Source organism: Pelodiscus sinensis, chromosome 1 (genome assembly GCF_052426305.1).
Source record: "Pelodiscus sinensis isolate ZL-2025 chromosome 1, ASM5242630v1, whole genome shotgun sequence".
Lineage (NCBI taxonomy): Eukaryota > Metazoa > Chordata > Testudines > Trionychidae > Pelodiscus > Pelodiscus sinensis.
The window spans coordinates 342,361,317-342,375,216 of NC_143052.1; the positions used below are offsets into that span (position 1 = coordinate 342,361,317).

At 43.7% G+C, this 13,900-nt stretch overlaps 1 protein-coding gene across 2 annotated transcripts in view; it reads right to left on the minus strand.

The window, feature by feature from the left end:
• Positions 1-13,900, minus strand: part of UVRAG (UV radiation resistance associated) — a 127,384-nt gene that overhangs the window by 99,545 nt on the left and 13,939 nt on the right. The window contains exons 2-4 of one of the 2 annotated variants that reach the window (XM_075919535.2): positions 6,279-6,396; positions 4,946-4,980; positions 609-680 (exon numbers count right to left, since the gene is read on the minus strand). In XM_075919535.2, the coding sequence (XP_075775650.2) occupies positions 609-680; positions 4,946-4,980; positions 6,279-6,396 (225 nt within the window). Of the gene's footprint in view, positions 1-518; positions 681-4,945; positions 4,981-6,278; positions 6,397-13,900 lie in introns of both variants that reach the window. The other variant, XM_075919534.2, reaches the window with a different exon arrangement.

Here is a 13,900-nt window from a genome sequence, read left to right on the forward strand (position 1 = left end):
ATGACATGTATTTATATAAAATCATAACTAAAAGATGCCATTAGTTCCATAAGACCCACAAACACTAAACCCACATCAGACCAGTCATTTGCCAGGCCTAGAGAAAAAGTTCCAAGGTTAACACCATCCCCAGGTCTCAAGCTATAACTGGATTATTAAAGAGTGTAATGTGTCAAGGGCATTGTTGGCATTCTAGTAGTATTAGCACAGTACGATTAGAGACGTTAAAGAAAATAAACTGATCATATTCAGAGTAATAATGTCAAAATGTTTCTCACTTAGGGCTACTATTGTGATTAAGAAGCTCAAATAGCTAAAGAAAGTATATTGTATCTATTCAAATTATGTAAAGCTCCTTACAATGGTTATAGCTACGCATATTAGTGGTCCCTTTACATTTTATTCCATAATTAAAATACTGTGCTTACTATATTGTTTTCCTTGAACTTACAACTCTGTTAAAGAAAAAGACTTTAGCTACTCAATTCACAGATCAAGAACACATGCTTTTAATTTACCTGTTGACCCAAGTATTTCAGCCCATCTAGATTGACTTTCCATTCGATCAACAGCTGATAGAGCTCTTTCTTGCCACCCCAGATCCTCACCAAAAAACAGGAGACAGATGTATCAAGGCGATCAGGCATTATTCCAAAGTCAAGACTTCTCCATGTCGGATTCTGTTGATGAGTAAGATAAAGATGAAGGAAGAATAACATTCCTTGGGGTTATTTCAGTGTAACATACTGTTTGTCCAAATTTAAAGAGGCCAAGTATGTCAAACTTTCAGACTGCAAGCATGAAAGTAACACCCTGCAAGATCAACATTCTACAAAGTTTCCCATGAAAAGGCTCAAGCCATTGGAGACTTTGCTCCATCATTCACAACTTTTTCTTTTCTGATCAAGATTCCTAGTTTGGCTCCCATTTCCATCCACTGCTGCAAGGCTTTGACCAACTACTACTTCCTGTCATAATTGAATAATTTCCTGGCATCTCAAACTGCCTTTTGCCACAACAGACTCAGCAGGACTCAAGTTACACTATATGAACTGGGGTCCAAAAAAATAAAGTTATTTGAGAACCAGCTCCAAGATAAGAGCTGCTGAGGCCTCAATCCTATGCCAATGACACTGTGTAGAAACTTCAGTTCCCTAGATTAGCCTGATCCTGAGTGGCCATCAAGAAAAGCTCTTCAGTCTTATTGGGAGTAGTGAGCATTGTATGCTTAGCGTATGCATTCAGGTTTTGGTGATTGTTAACAGGGATGTAAGCAACTAAATCGCTTCCTCCCTTTGCTGCCTCTATCAGAGGCAGCAAGTGTGTGTGTGTGGGGGGGGGGGGGGGGAGCTAGTGTTGGGGGGGCAGGAAGAGAGCTTAAAAGCCGGTTCCCACAGCACCGTCTCTTACAGGGAGCAGGGGAGGCAGAGGCTCAGCAGGGAAGCTTACTTCAATTAGCTTACTAGCCACAATTTAACATCCCTAATTGTTAATAGTGATTAACTAGGCTATTATGATGTAAGGCTCTTCCACTAGTAAAAGACCCTACAAACCCAGAGTATAAGGATATGCCTAAGCCCTATGAATGGGTACAGGTGGGTGCCTATAAGGGATGTAAAATTTTGGTTAATTGACTAATCAAATAGTTGATGCAATTTGCATCAACTATTCAATTAGTCAATAAGAGTGCTCCCACCTTTGAAGTATAGCAACAGACCCAAGGCTGTTGCTACACTTCAAAGGCAAAAGCGCTGCGAGGAGCACTGAGACAGCGAGAGATTCACGCAGTCCCCCGCTGGCCCCTTGCTGCCCACAGAGTTTCATAGAGGCAGCAGGGGGGCGGAGGGGGAGAGAAAGTCAACTAGTAATTCATATCCCTAGAGTCTATATTAAGAGAGTCATCCCTAAACTCTAGGAATGGTGAAGGGTAGATGCCCTGGAGTGTGAATGATAGAGAATTTTGTGAGGATAACCAAGTGAAAAAACTCCAGAGGGTATCTATTTTCTCCTGTAAGATTTACAGAAGCCCCTTTCCCACCCTCTTACAATTTCCTAGTAGGAAAACTATTGATATATCTAGCAGAAGATTTACCCAGTATTGCTCAGGTCGTTGCATTTTATTTTCTTAAAAAAAAAAATAATAATAAATTTTCATTTAAATCCCTGTTTGGGGCAAAACTGAGAAAATGTAATAAAGACAATTTTAAAAAGTAACAGTGTAACCATTAAAAAAAAAAAAAAAAATCCATGTGGGATTTCTACTACAGAGCTCACTGTGCAGCTGGCTCCCTGGGAGTGGGGCCAGCAACTGGCTCCCTGGAAAGCCGGCAAGTAGTATAAGAAATGATCTCAAGATATTCTACTATAGTGTAAGCCAGCTCCTGGTGTGCACCAGCTCCTGGCTGCCAGCTCCAGGGAGCCGGCTGCACAGGGGTGGCAGGCAGGTCCCCAAGAGCAGGGCCAGAATCCAGTGCATGCTAGCAAAGAGTTTAGCCATAAAGAGTTAACAATCAGTTTCCTTTACATGGTTACACACTTGTACAGACTGTTAACACATACCAGTTTTAGCTTTCAGTTTCTAGGACCGAAATTTCTTAAAGTTGTAAGCTCCTGAAAGTAGGGACCATATTTCCACACTGCTCACAGGCAAACCACCTACACTACAAGAGTGACAAGATGAACTTCCCAAATCTGAGAGACTCTGGTCCAGCAACATCCATTGTCCAGCTGGGCGATGGATGTTTCAGGACCAATGAGAGTTCCAGGCCAGGGAACCTCCTGCGGCAGCAGGGTCAGGCAGAAGCCAAGCAGTCCCATGCCAAGGAGTTCTCAGTGGCAGCAGGACTGGCATGGCCCCAGCCAGAGAACCTCCAGCAGGCACGGAATCAGGCAGTGACAGGAGAGACTTGGCCGGCGAGCACCCAGTGGCAGTAAGGCTGATAGTGTCTGAGTGGAGCCATCAGCAGCCAGGTGGTCTGATGAATCCTGGGGAACTCTGGCAGCAGTGAGAGGGCAACAGGGTGGGAGCAGCCTTGGGAGATCCAGGTGTCTGAGTGGGGCCATCAGCAGCCAGGTGGTCTGATGAATCCTGGGGAACTCTGGCAGCAGTGAGAGGGCAACAGGGTGGGAGCAGCCTTGGGAGATCCAGGGAGAGGAGTCTGAGAGTGGGGCAGCCAGCAGGGAAGCATTGACTACCCCTGATCCGGCAGACTCCCTGGTTCAGGACCCCTTAGGTCTCAAGAGTGCTGGACCAAGGAGTTCCAACCTACATAAAATTTGCTGCGCTTTGCAGCTTTAGTCCCTCCAATACAGTTTGCCAGCAATACTAAGATACTTAATTTAGAAGCTCTACAGTTCAGATTTTTAGAATTTTGATGAATAAAGAAACACTGTCAAAACAATAACATTTTCAAAGTTATTCTAAATCATTGTTAAAGCGTAACTGGAATTCATTAAGCTACATTCTTCCTTCCTATTCATATTGGCATTACTTGTAAATATTAGGCTGCCAGCTTTTTATATGCAAGTTGGCTTTAAGGCAAGGGAGGAAGGAGATTAATTATACTAGATTGTTGTGTGATTTCTGGAAGAGGGGGAAACATTTATGGACTTTGCTCACAGCAGTCAGAAAAAGTAGACCACGCTTTGAATCTACACGTCACAATAGTTTCTTATTAAAAACATCTGATTGTAGGGTTGATCCAGCATCACTGTATGTACAGCCACTGCCATTAACACTTTCAGAAAGGCTCAACTTAGAACAGTACTGAAGCCAGCTACTAAATGATTCACATAGTTTGCCAGATTTACCCTTTTCTGTTTTAAACAGAATATTGTAAAACTTTTAACATGGGAACAGAATGAAAAAAATGCACACATGAAAGCGAATTAGCCTTTAATGTTTTGTTTAGTTCTATGAATGAAGGGGTTTTGTGTTTGTTTTTGGAGCAATGTTTTATATTTGTAATTTGTTGAAATGTTTTTGCTAATGCAGTAATTTATCATCTAGGATTTCCACACATTGGAAGAGGTCTTGAAATGAGCATAGGATTTTGATATTTTCTTTCCCCAAACTACTGAAATGTGATTTGCTTTCCTTTGCGAGACTCATTTGGGGGAAGTTATAACCAAGATATCCCAAAGAGGGACAGTAGAACAATCACTTGTCCAAGAGAAGCCAGTTCTAAATGTTGCATAGACTTGTGACCTACTGAAAAGTGGGAGTAAGTTTCTTCCTCCCCTTCTCCCTGTATGTCAGACCAAGTACAAGGTAAAACAGACAACTTTTCAAGGAAGCAATCCTTACAGCAAACAGCAGCCCACAGCATTACCCCTTATCAACCAAGGATCATATTTCTGGGGACAGGGCAAGGGATGAAGAGAAGAACCTCCTTCATAGTCTAAGATTCTCTTTCCCTATCACAACCACAATTCAAGGTTCAAGTTGAGTCCTCAAGGATGATCTCACCCTTCTTGACCATAAAATTTCCCATCTGTTTTGGTCAGCTCCTAGGTTTCTACCACCCAAGATGTCATGCAACTTGAAACAGTTTTAAGTAGTGAGTTATTTGTAGTTTCGTACACTATACCTGGCCCAAATCCCATTTAACAGTTTTTGCAGATTTACTAATGCATTTGAGTTCTGCAGTTTTGATGTTATTTTCCCCTCTTGCTAAGAGGTGCAATAGTGAAACCAACTAAAACAGTATTGTCAAATGCACAAGAGATCTTCCAGTTAGCAATTGTAGGGGCTACTTTTACCAGTTACAACAGTAGCTGTAGAATTCAGATTTACATGACATTGAGTTATCACCACCCTCAGGTTGTCATTAATCTGAAACATTCCCCTTTTATTTCAACAGGACATTAATCTTTGGGAGTGAACAAATTATCAGAGGGATGCATAAGGATTTCTATACAAGATCACTAATATTAATCAACTTACCAGGGAATTCTTGATCACTTCACTCCTATAAAATTCTAGGAGGGAAAACAATTAAGTGAGTAGAGGAAAATCCATCTTTAGGTACAAATATATATGTAGTACAATACAAATACTAATTTTTTAAAATGGAAACTATTCTGTAGAACAAGTCCTAGAATTATATTTTATGAAAAAGTAACTGATCCATTAGTTATTCTAAAACCAAATCAAACTCTACCTAGAGAGAATTCAAAACAGACAAGGCCACCGCCACCACCTTCCGCCACCCTTCCCCCACCCACCCATGGCATTTGGCCATCCAATCTCTACACTTGTAGGGTGAAGTGAAAGGCAAGGAGGAATAGATGAAGTAAAAAAATCCAACATGCAAACAATGCTTACTGGGAACAGGCAAGACTACGCATATACATTAAGTTGTATTTATGTCACTTTCCTAACTAGAAAGCTCTAGAAACCGGCATTCCTAATCTTCAATAGGTTCATTTGGTGCAGGGCCAGCACACTCCCTACCTGGCTCTGTGTGGCTAGGTGGAGGAACAGCCACAAGGTTTCTGTGTGCTCCCCACCATTCCATCCTCAGTGCTGGCTCTGTGGCCACAGTTCCAGTCAAGCACCCTGAGCCCCCTTCCACATCCAAGCCACTCTTAGTTAACCAGAATTGTTGACTTACGGGCACCACTCCCCCATTCCTCCAACATGCCGATGACAAAGCTTTTACTGCATTGCTGTTTAGGGACTCAGTACTCCACAGCTTTGGTACAGAGCTTAGTTACCAAGGTGATAAGCATCTTAAAAGAATTTAAGATATATTATGCCTGTTCCTGTGAAGCAACAGCAGCAACTAGGTCAGATGTAGGAGAAATTGAATGTTTATTCAAGAATTGGTTCAGCTTGACTGAGCTTGCTTCAGATCTTTCAGCTGCCTATCAATGCAGGAGGCAAATAAAACTGTACAGAGTCACTAGAAAAGACCAAACTTTGAAACCCTAATCTGAACACATTAGAGGGGGGCAGTATTCCATTGTGCAGACACTGACTGCTTTATATATCAGGGTACCTATTTTGCTAGCAGCCCAGTTATTGGTACTGATGTAGTCTAAGCACACAAATCACTCAGCTTGCCAGTTGCAAGACTGATAGCTGGGTCTATCTGCTGATTGAAAGCTTTCATTCTCCCTTTTAGATTTATCTTTAGTTCACCTTTTAATGGCACCAAGTCACAAAGAAACAAAACAAATTCAATTTAGAATGAATAAAAAAAATACAAAGAGCATCAGGAGAGACTGTATGGGAAGATGGCGTTACATGAGAAGTGTTGTCAATAGGCTCTTACCTTTACATATCTTAGCGTTATCACACAAGTGAAGAGTGAAATAGGTATCCAGGAGGCGATAACCATTCCTATTAACAATGTTACGAGCAGCAATATTCCGTAGGTGACGAAGCCGCCGCTAAAAATAAAAAAAGGAATTGAGGAGCAACAGTTAAAGCTGTACATACATTTATGGTTTGTTTGTGGATAGCGGTTTTATTCTATGAGAAAGCAATTAACAGCAGCCTGTTTAAGCTTGAAGAGAGGGTTGCAATTTAAAAAAGTCACCATTTTATTAGAAAAACCAGTTCAACCTGCTACGAAGACAAACGTACAAGTAGGAGATATGGCTCAGCAAGAGGAACAAAGAGTAACTAGCAAGCTCAATGCCAAGAGAAAACAAGCATCCATGACTGCCTGAGAAATTAATCTACTCCCAGTTCTGCTCTGGTGTACCACCTCTACTCTAAATTGGTGATGAATATGGCATATAAAACTTAAGTACAATTGCTTTCCGGCCATGCAGCTTACTACACCAACATCTGCCAGCTCCTGAAGCAATAATGCCACAAAAATGTTCAGTATCCACTGACAAAGCAGAAACGTTCCAAGTTAGGAACTATATTATTTTGGAAAGATGCTGCTGGCAACGAGGAGCTGTAATAAAAAAGTCACCTAGAGACATGTGATTGGCTAAAAAAAGCTGCCTCAATTCATAAGAACAGTCATACTGGGTCAAACCAAAGGTCCATCTAGACCTGGGCTGGATCCAGCCTACCAAGCTGCAGGATCCAGCTGGCGGACACAGCAGGGAGGCCTCAGGCAGGGTCCCTGCTTGTCCACCACTCAGAGTAGTGGCTGCAGCATGCAGTCTGTCTGATCAGCTGCCCTTGACCCCAGCACAAACCCATTGGCAGCCTGTGTGAGAAGAACCCCCCCCTTTTCCCCCAGGCTCCTAGCTATTCAGACAAACATGTTCCCTGCCTGCCTGGCCATGGCAGGGGTCCTGCCTGTGAAGCGTGCTGGCTGGGAGTCTCCCAGATAAGTCTCCCAGCCAAAGCCTGCCTTTGGCACCTCAGGCCCTCCCACCACAAACCCTCACCCCTCCCACTGCATATAACACACCTATGCTCCCCAACTCCCTCCCTGACCCCTGCACCAAAGCCCCCTGTCCTAGGGCAGGAAGGGGTTGTGACCTGGATCACAACCCAAACCCCCTGTACCACCTCCTGCACCCCAATCTCCTGCCTTAGGTCACAATTCCCTCTCAGACCCCTTCCCCCTCCCCCCACACACACAGCCACACTCCAATCCCTTATCCCAAGCTCCCTTCTGCACCCCAACCTCCATCCCAGACCCTGCATCTTCCCCATTAATAATCATGGAAGAGAGAATGTGACCTTTGACCACTTTACAATTTTTTGGAGTGCCTCCCATCAAAAATTATTGCTCACCTCTGATCTAGACCAACATCCTGTCTTCCAACAATGGCCTATGCCAAATACCTCCAGGGGAATGACCAGAACATAGCAATTAAATGATCCATCCTGTCATGCAGTCCCAGCTTCTGAGCCAATGGTTAAGGGACAAACAAAACATGGGGTGGCTGACCCTGACCGATTTGGCTAATAGCCATCAACAGACATACGTTCCATAAAGTAAGGTAGAAGGTTGTTTCTTTTTAAACTGTGTTATATTTTTGGCCTTCAGTATATCCCTGATGAGTTCCACAGATGGACAGGCAGGAAGAAATACTTCCTTATGTTTTAAACATGCTTGCATACTAAGTTCATTAGATGACTCCAGGTTCTTTTGTTACATGAAGGGATAAACAACACCTCCTTATTCACTTTCTCCACATCATTCATGATATTTGTAGACTATAAAAGTCATCTCTCCTCCTCAGTCATCTTTTCCAAAGTGACCATTACCAATCTCTGTCTCTTAGGAAAGCTTTTCTAGACCCCGAAAGATCTTCATTGACACTGTCCAATTCTAGTGCTTCTTTTTGGAGATGGGGCAACCATAACTGCACTGTGGAAGCTGTTTTGTCAGTTCCTTAAACACAACATATCATCACCCTAGGAAAGCAGGATTTCCTGTAATGATAATTAATTCTGAATTGCTAAAATGTTTATATGAAAAATGAATTTTATGTTTCAGCATTTATTGATTTTGTCCAAGCTAAGAGGACTAACCTTTGTCCATGCTAATTGAAATGACACTGCATCATTAGCAGTCAGTTTCAGCTTGTTTCTCTGACTTGTGCAATATATTGGGCAGTTCATATAGTCTTAAAAAAGTATATTTACATTAGCATGGAATTAACCTTTTTTGCACAAGAGATTTCGTTGAACTATTTCACTACTGTAACCAGTCCCAATAAAACTTTGCTCTTAATCCTAGATTGAGTGGAGAGAGAGGTAAGGTTATAATACGACAGCTTCCTTTCAAGTCCAAGCACAATTCACAGTTGTGATCAAGCTTCTCAGTTTCACAACATAAGCTCTAAAATCTGACAAAATACTTAGAAACAGGAATTTATTTTTAAAACCAGTCACATTATGAATCTAAACCAGAGGACAGTGGCCTTTAGCTCTTAACTTCCTGTATATTCTGCAATATTAATATCACATACTTTGGGTCTCATGCAAAAATACAAGCTCAGAAGGGCAAAAAAAGCAAAGAGGGAGGAAGTTCTCCGACAACACTTGTGTGGCCTGTAGTTTTGTCAATTTTAATTTTTTTCTTATAATACTCACCTGCACACTAATGAAGTCAGCGAAGTAAAAGGTGATCAGTCATTTTTGAACTACTAGTCCAAAAACCAGTTAGAACCGTTCATGCAGTATGTGAAACAGAAGCTACAGGTAGTATTACAAGCTGGCTGTGCTTCTGATTTTAAACAAACAGTAGTGATGCACAAGCAACTATAATGCAAAGCTAAGAGTTTTTCCATTTTAAACAAACCAATTGATACTTGAGCTCCAAAGCTAGCAGTTTTAACACAATAAAAAGCTGTACAAACCTGCATATTTAGGTCAGATTCGAGACCTTCGCACACAACATTTCAAAAGCCTTCTCTATCCTTGTGTATAGTTTTAATTCTAGATTTGTCACTGTCCCTTCCAAAAGGCTGCCCTGATTTTCCTACATATACTTCCCAACACCAATTCAGAGCAGAGCAGTTTAAACAATCTACAAGTTGTTGACTGTATAGACACAGAAGAACAAGACATCTAGTAGAAAAATGAGGGTGGCTAAAAACTGATCTCCTCTCTGTCAATAAGACCCAGAACACCCCCCCACACACACACACATACACACACACACACGCCCTCCCACTATCACAAGGAGATAGTAAGTGGCATTAACAAGAAATAATTCATGGAGCAATAACAGGCAGATCAAAGAGCATGCCTACACTGCACTGTAAACCCAGATCAGTGTCTGTGGAGCTGGTGTTTCCAAGCTTGTGCTTCAGTGTCCAAACTAAATTGCAAACCTGGATTTTCAATTACTGACCCTGACAAAGCCCTGACAGGAATGATTTAATTGGGGTTTAAAAAGCTTCAGAGGGGTAGCTGAGTTAGCTTAAGGTGCTGCAAGACTATTAATTGTCTTAAGTTTTTCCAGTTACAGACTAACAAATGTAGATGGTAGCATAAGCATTCGTGGGCACAACTCTGAAGAAGTGGGTTGTGACCATGAAAGCTCATGATACGACCTACATGTTTTGTTAGGGTGTGTCTAGACGACAGGGTTTTGTCGACAAAAGTGGACATATACTGCTGAGTTCTGTCGACATAACGTCGACAGAACTCAGCAGTTTTGTCGACGCTGGTAAACCTCATTTTACGAGGCATAACGCCTTCTATCGACAGAGTTTCTGTCGACAGAAGGTGTTATTGCATGTAAACTGTCCTTTGCGTCTACACTACCATGTCGACAGAGCAGCTTGCTTTGTCAACAGAACTCAATGTAGTCTAGACACTCTTTGTCGACAGAAGCCTGTAGTCTAGACGTACCCTTAGTGTTTAAGGTGCTGCAAGGCTATTTTTTTTTAGGTTGGGGGTTTCCTCCTGCTTTGGGAAGGGGATTGGACTAGATTTACCTCTTGAGGTCTCTTCCAACCCTAATCTTCTATTTATTGATATATACATATATATAAATAAGATATATATATATATTTATATATATAATTTTAACTAACTGTTTAGGATAGCCAAGACAGAAGCAGACTGTGAGGGACTCCAAGATGATCTCACCAAACTGAGTGATTGGGCAACAAAATGGCAAATGAAATTTAATGTGGATAAGTGTAAAGTAATGCACATCGGGAAAAATAACCCCAACTATATGTACAGTATGATGGGGGCTAATTTGGCTATGACAAATCAGGAAAGAGATCTTGGAGTTATCGTGGACAGTTCTCTGAAAACTTCCACACAGTGTGCAGAGGCAGTCAAAAAGGCAAATAGGATGCTAGGAATTATTAAGAAAGGGATAGAAAACAAGACCCAGAATATCTTACTGCCCCTGTATAAAACTATGATATGCCCACATCTTAAATACTGTGTGTACAGATGTGGTCTCCTCACCTCAAAAAAGATATCTTGGCCTTGGAAAGGGTTCAGAAAAGGGCAACTAAAATTATTAGGGGTTTGGAAGGGGTCCCATATGAGGAGAGGTTAAAAAGACTGGGACTTTTCAGTTTAGAAAAGAGGAGACTGAGGGGGGATATGATAGAGGTCTATAAAATCATGAGTGGTGTGGAGAGGGCTAATAAAGAAAAGTTATTCATTAGTTCCCTAAATAGAAGAACTAGAGGACACCAAATGAAATTAATGGGTAGCAGGTTTAAAACTAATAAAAGAAAGTTCTTCACACAGCGTGTAGTCAACCTGTGGAACTCCTTGCCAGAGGAGGCTGTGAAGGCTAGGACTATAATAGATTTTAAAGAGAAACTAGATAATTTCATGGAGGTTAGGTCCATAAAAGGCTATTAGCCAGGGGATAAAATGGTGTCTTTGGCCTCTGTTTGTCAGAGGCTGGAGAGGGATGGCAGGAGACAAATCGCTTGATCATTGTCTTCGGTCCACCCTCTCTGGGGCACCTGGTGCTGGCCACTGTCGGCAGACAGGCTACTGGGCTAGATGGACCTTTGGTCTGACCCAGTACAGCTGTTCTTATGTTCTTATATCATGCTTTCTCTGTATCAATAGTATAGACCTAAGCATTAAACATTGGGTTGACCTAAAATTTAACTGACTGAAGTGAGATCCAGGGTGGAACCGTTCCAGCTCAGCTGGAACAACTCCTAGCCTAAGAGGCTCCCACTCCCTGCTGGGGTTGGCTACCGACTCCCAGACCGATTCTGGGGCTGCTGCCAGCTCCTCACTCGCAACCACGAGCAGAGTATCTATCCCCTGCTTGCAGGGCACCTGGGTCTGCAGCAGACAGGGGCTGCTCCGGATGCCGTAACAGCTTCTTTCCATGGCAGGCCCCCTGTCAGGTTGAGGCAGCCCCCTGCCTGTGGCAGGTGAGGAGCTGTTCCAGCCCCCACTGGTTACCAGTTAGCCAGAACCGGTAAGCAGTGATGCTTGCCAGTTAACTTTCACGTCCCTAGTAGCAATATCACAACTCCCATACAACAAACTTGCAACCCACACAAACCCCACAGGGTTGGAGCAACCCTCTGCCCACAGCGAACAGGGAGATGCTCTAGCCCCTACCAGTTAACTGGGACTGGTAAGCAGATAACCAGTTACATCCCTAGATGAGAGTAAACTACTGTGATGCCAAATTTTGTGATCTCAGATAAGAATGAGGATTACAGCAAGGTAAGTAGAGAAAACCTTGTTGGAGCAATGACACAGCCCTGCTTGACAATAGGGAAATGATAAATGATTATACACCTATTGCTCTTGTCTTTTTGGATTGTAAATTCCTTGAGGCAATGTGAAAAGTGATAAGGTAGAGGTTGTAAGCGTAGGTTTATTATGCAGCTGCACTTCGAATCTGTGCCAACTAACCCTGTCCACCCTCTCAACTTACCATCAATTGGCTTATAGTTGATCCAACAGAGGCTAGCTCAGAACAATAGAGGGAAAGCACCAAAAACAGCACTCAAAAACACCCACTAATACACGACTTTCCTAGGACAAACAATGAGAAGTCCTGTGGCACCTTACAGACTAACCGATTTATTGGAGCATAAGCTTTCGTGGGCAAAGACCCACTTCGTCAGATGCATCTGATGAAGTGGGTCTTTGCCCACGAAAGCTAATGATCCAATAAATCGGTTAGTCTGTAAGGTGCAACAGGACTTCTCATTGTTTTTGCAGATTCAGACTAACACAGCTACCGCTCTGATACTTGTCTAGGACAGGGGTTAGCAAGCCCCAACACATATGCCACAAGCAGCACAAGCTGATTTTTACTGGCACGTGGGGTGGGAGATCAGCCCCGCCCCTTCCCCCACACAGCAGGGAGCCCATGCTATGGCTTCAGCCTCAGCTGTGCAGCTGCAGTCGGAAGTACCAGCTCTGGCTTCCTGCTTGGGGGGGGGGAGAAGGGGAGAGGCATGCATGCATCCCTGGCTCTGCCTCCTGCTTTGGAAGGGGGTGGGGTTGGGTGGTTGGCGCACACGGTGTGCCAGGGCACAGGCTGCACAACTCTGTTCCCCTTGGGCTGTGCACAGGGCAGGGATTGCCTCCCCCAGCGCCCTCCTGTGCCTGGCTAGGCTAGAGCCAGCCCTGGGCAGCTGCAGGTTCTGCCTGCCACAGTCTGCAGGCAAAAGGCTGGGATGGGCATGGAAGAGACTCTGCCCCTCCACCCTACTCTCCTTGCCCCAGCACTGCTGCCCTGCCTGTGAGTGTGCTGTGCTGGGGGCACAGAGATGTGGTGGCAGGGGTTACATTGAGGGGCATGGGATGATGCAGAGGATCAAGCTGGGGGAGGGGGTCGTCATAGGGCTGAGGGAAGCAAGGCTGGAACAAAGGAAAGATGTGGGGCACACATACAATTTTACTTTGAAGAAGCTGCACTTTCCTTTACTCCCCACTTCTTTGCCTCTCTCCTCAACTAGCTCTTTGGCTGCATTCTCAGCCTCTCCATCTTTTCTGCATTACTCCTCCAATCCTCTTCCCGCCTCCAAACTCCCTCTCGTTCCTCCCCCCCACAGCCTCTCCTGCTACCAAACTCCCTTCCAGACCCTGCCCTCCTCACCCTGCCCTGCCCTGCACCTCTCACCCTGATACTGCAGCCCTGTCCCACACACTGAGCCCCCCATTTTTGTTCCCATCCCAGAGCCTAAGGGGGACCACAAAAGCCACTAACTCTGGAATCCCAGAAAAGTAAATCTGGCCTATGGAAAGCTCTATCCTCAGTCCTTCCTGCCCCTTTCCCATACCCCATGGGGGCTGGAGAACCAGAAGAGTCAGGTGTCTCAGCTGGGGGCTACATCAGTGAGGATTGGGGGAGAGGGGGTTGGGAAGAGTATTTTTGCTTCACTTGTGGTCCCCAACTGATTTTTCTGTGGGTCAGTGATCCCTGACCTTAAAAAAGTTCCCCACTCCTGCCATAAATAAATAAAACATTGAAGTGTGTGTATTGGACATGATATTTTACTTAGTTTATCA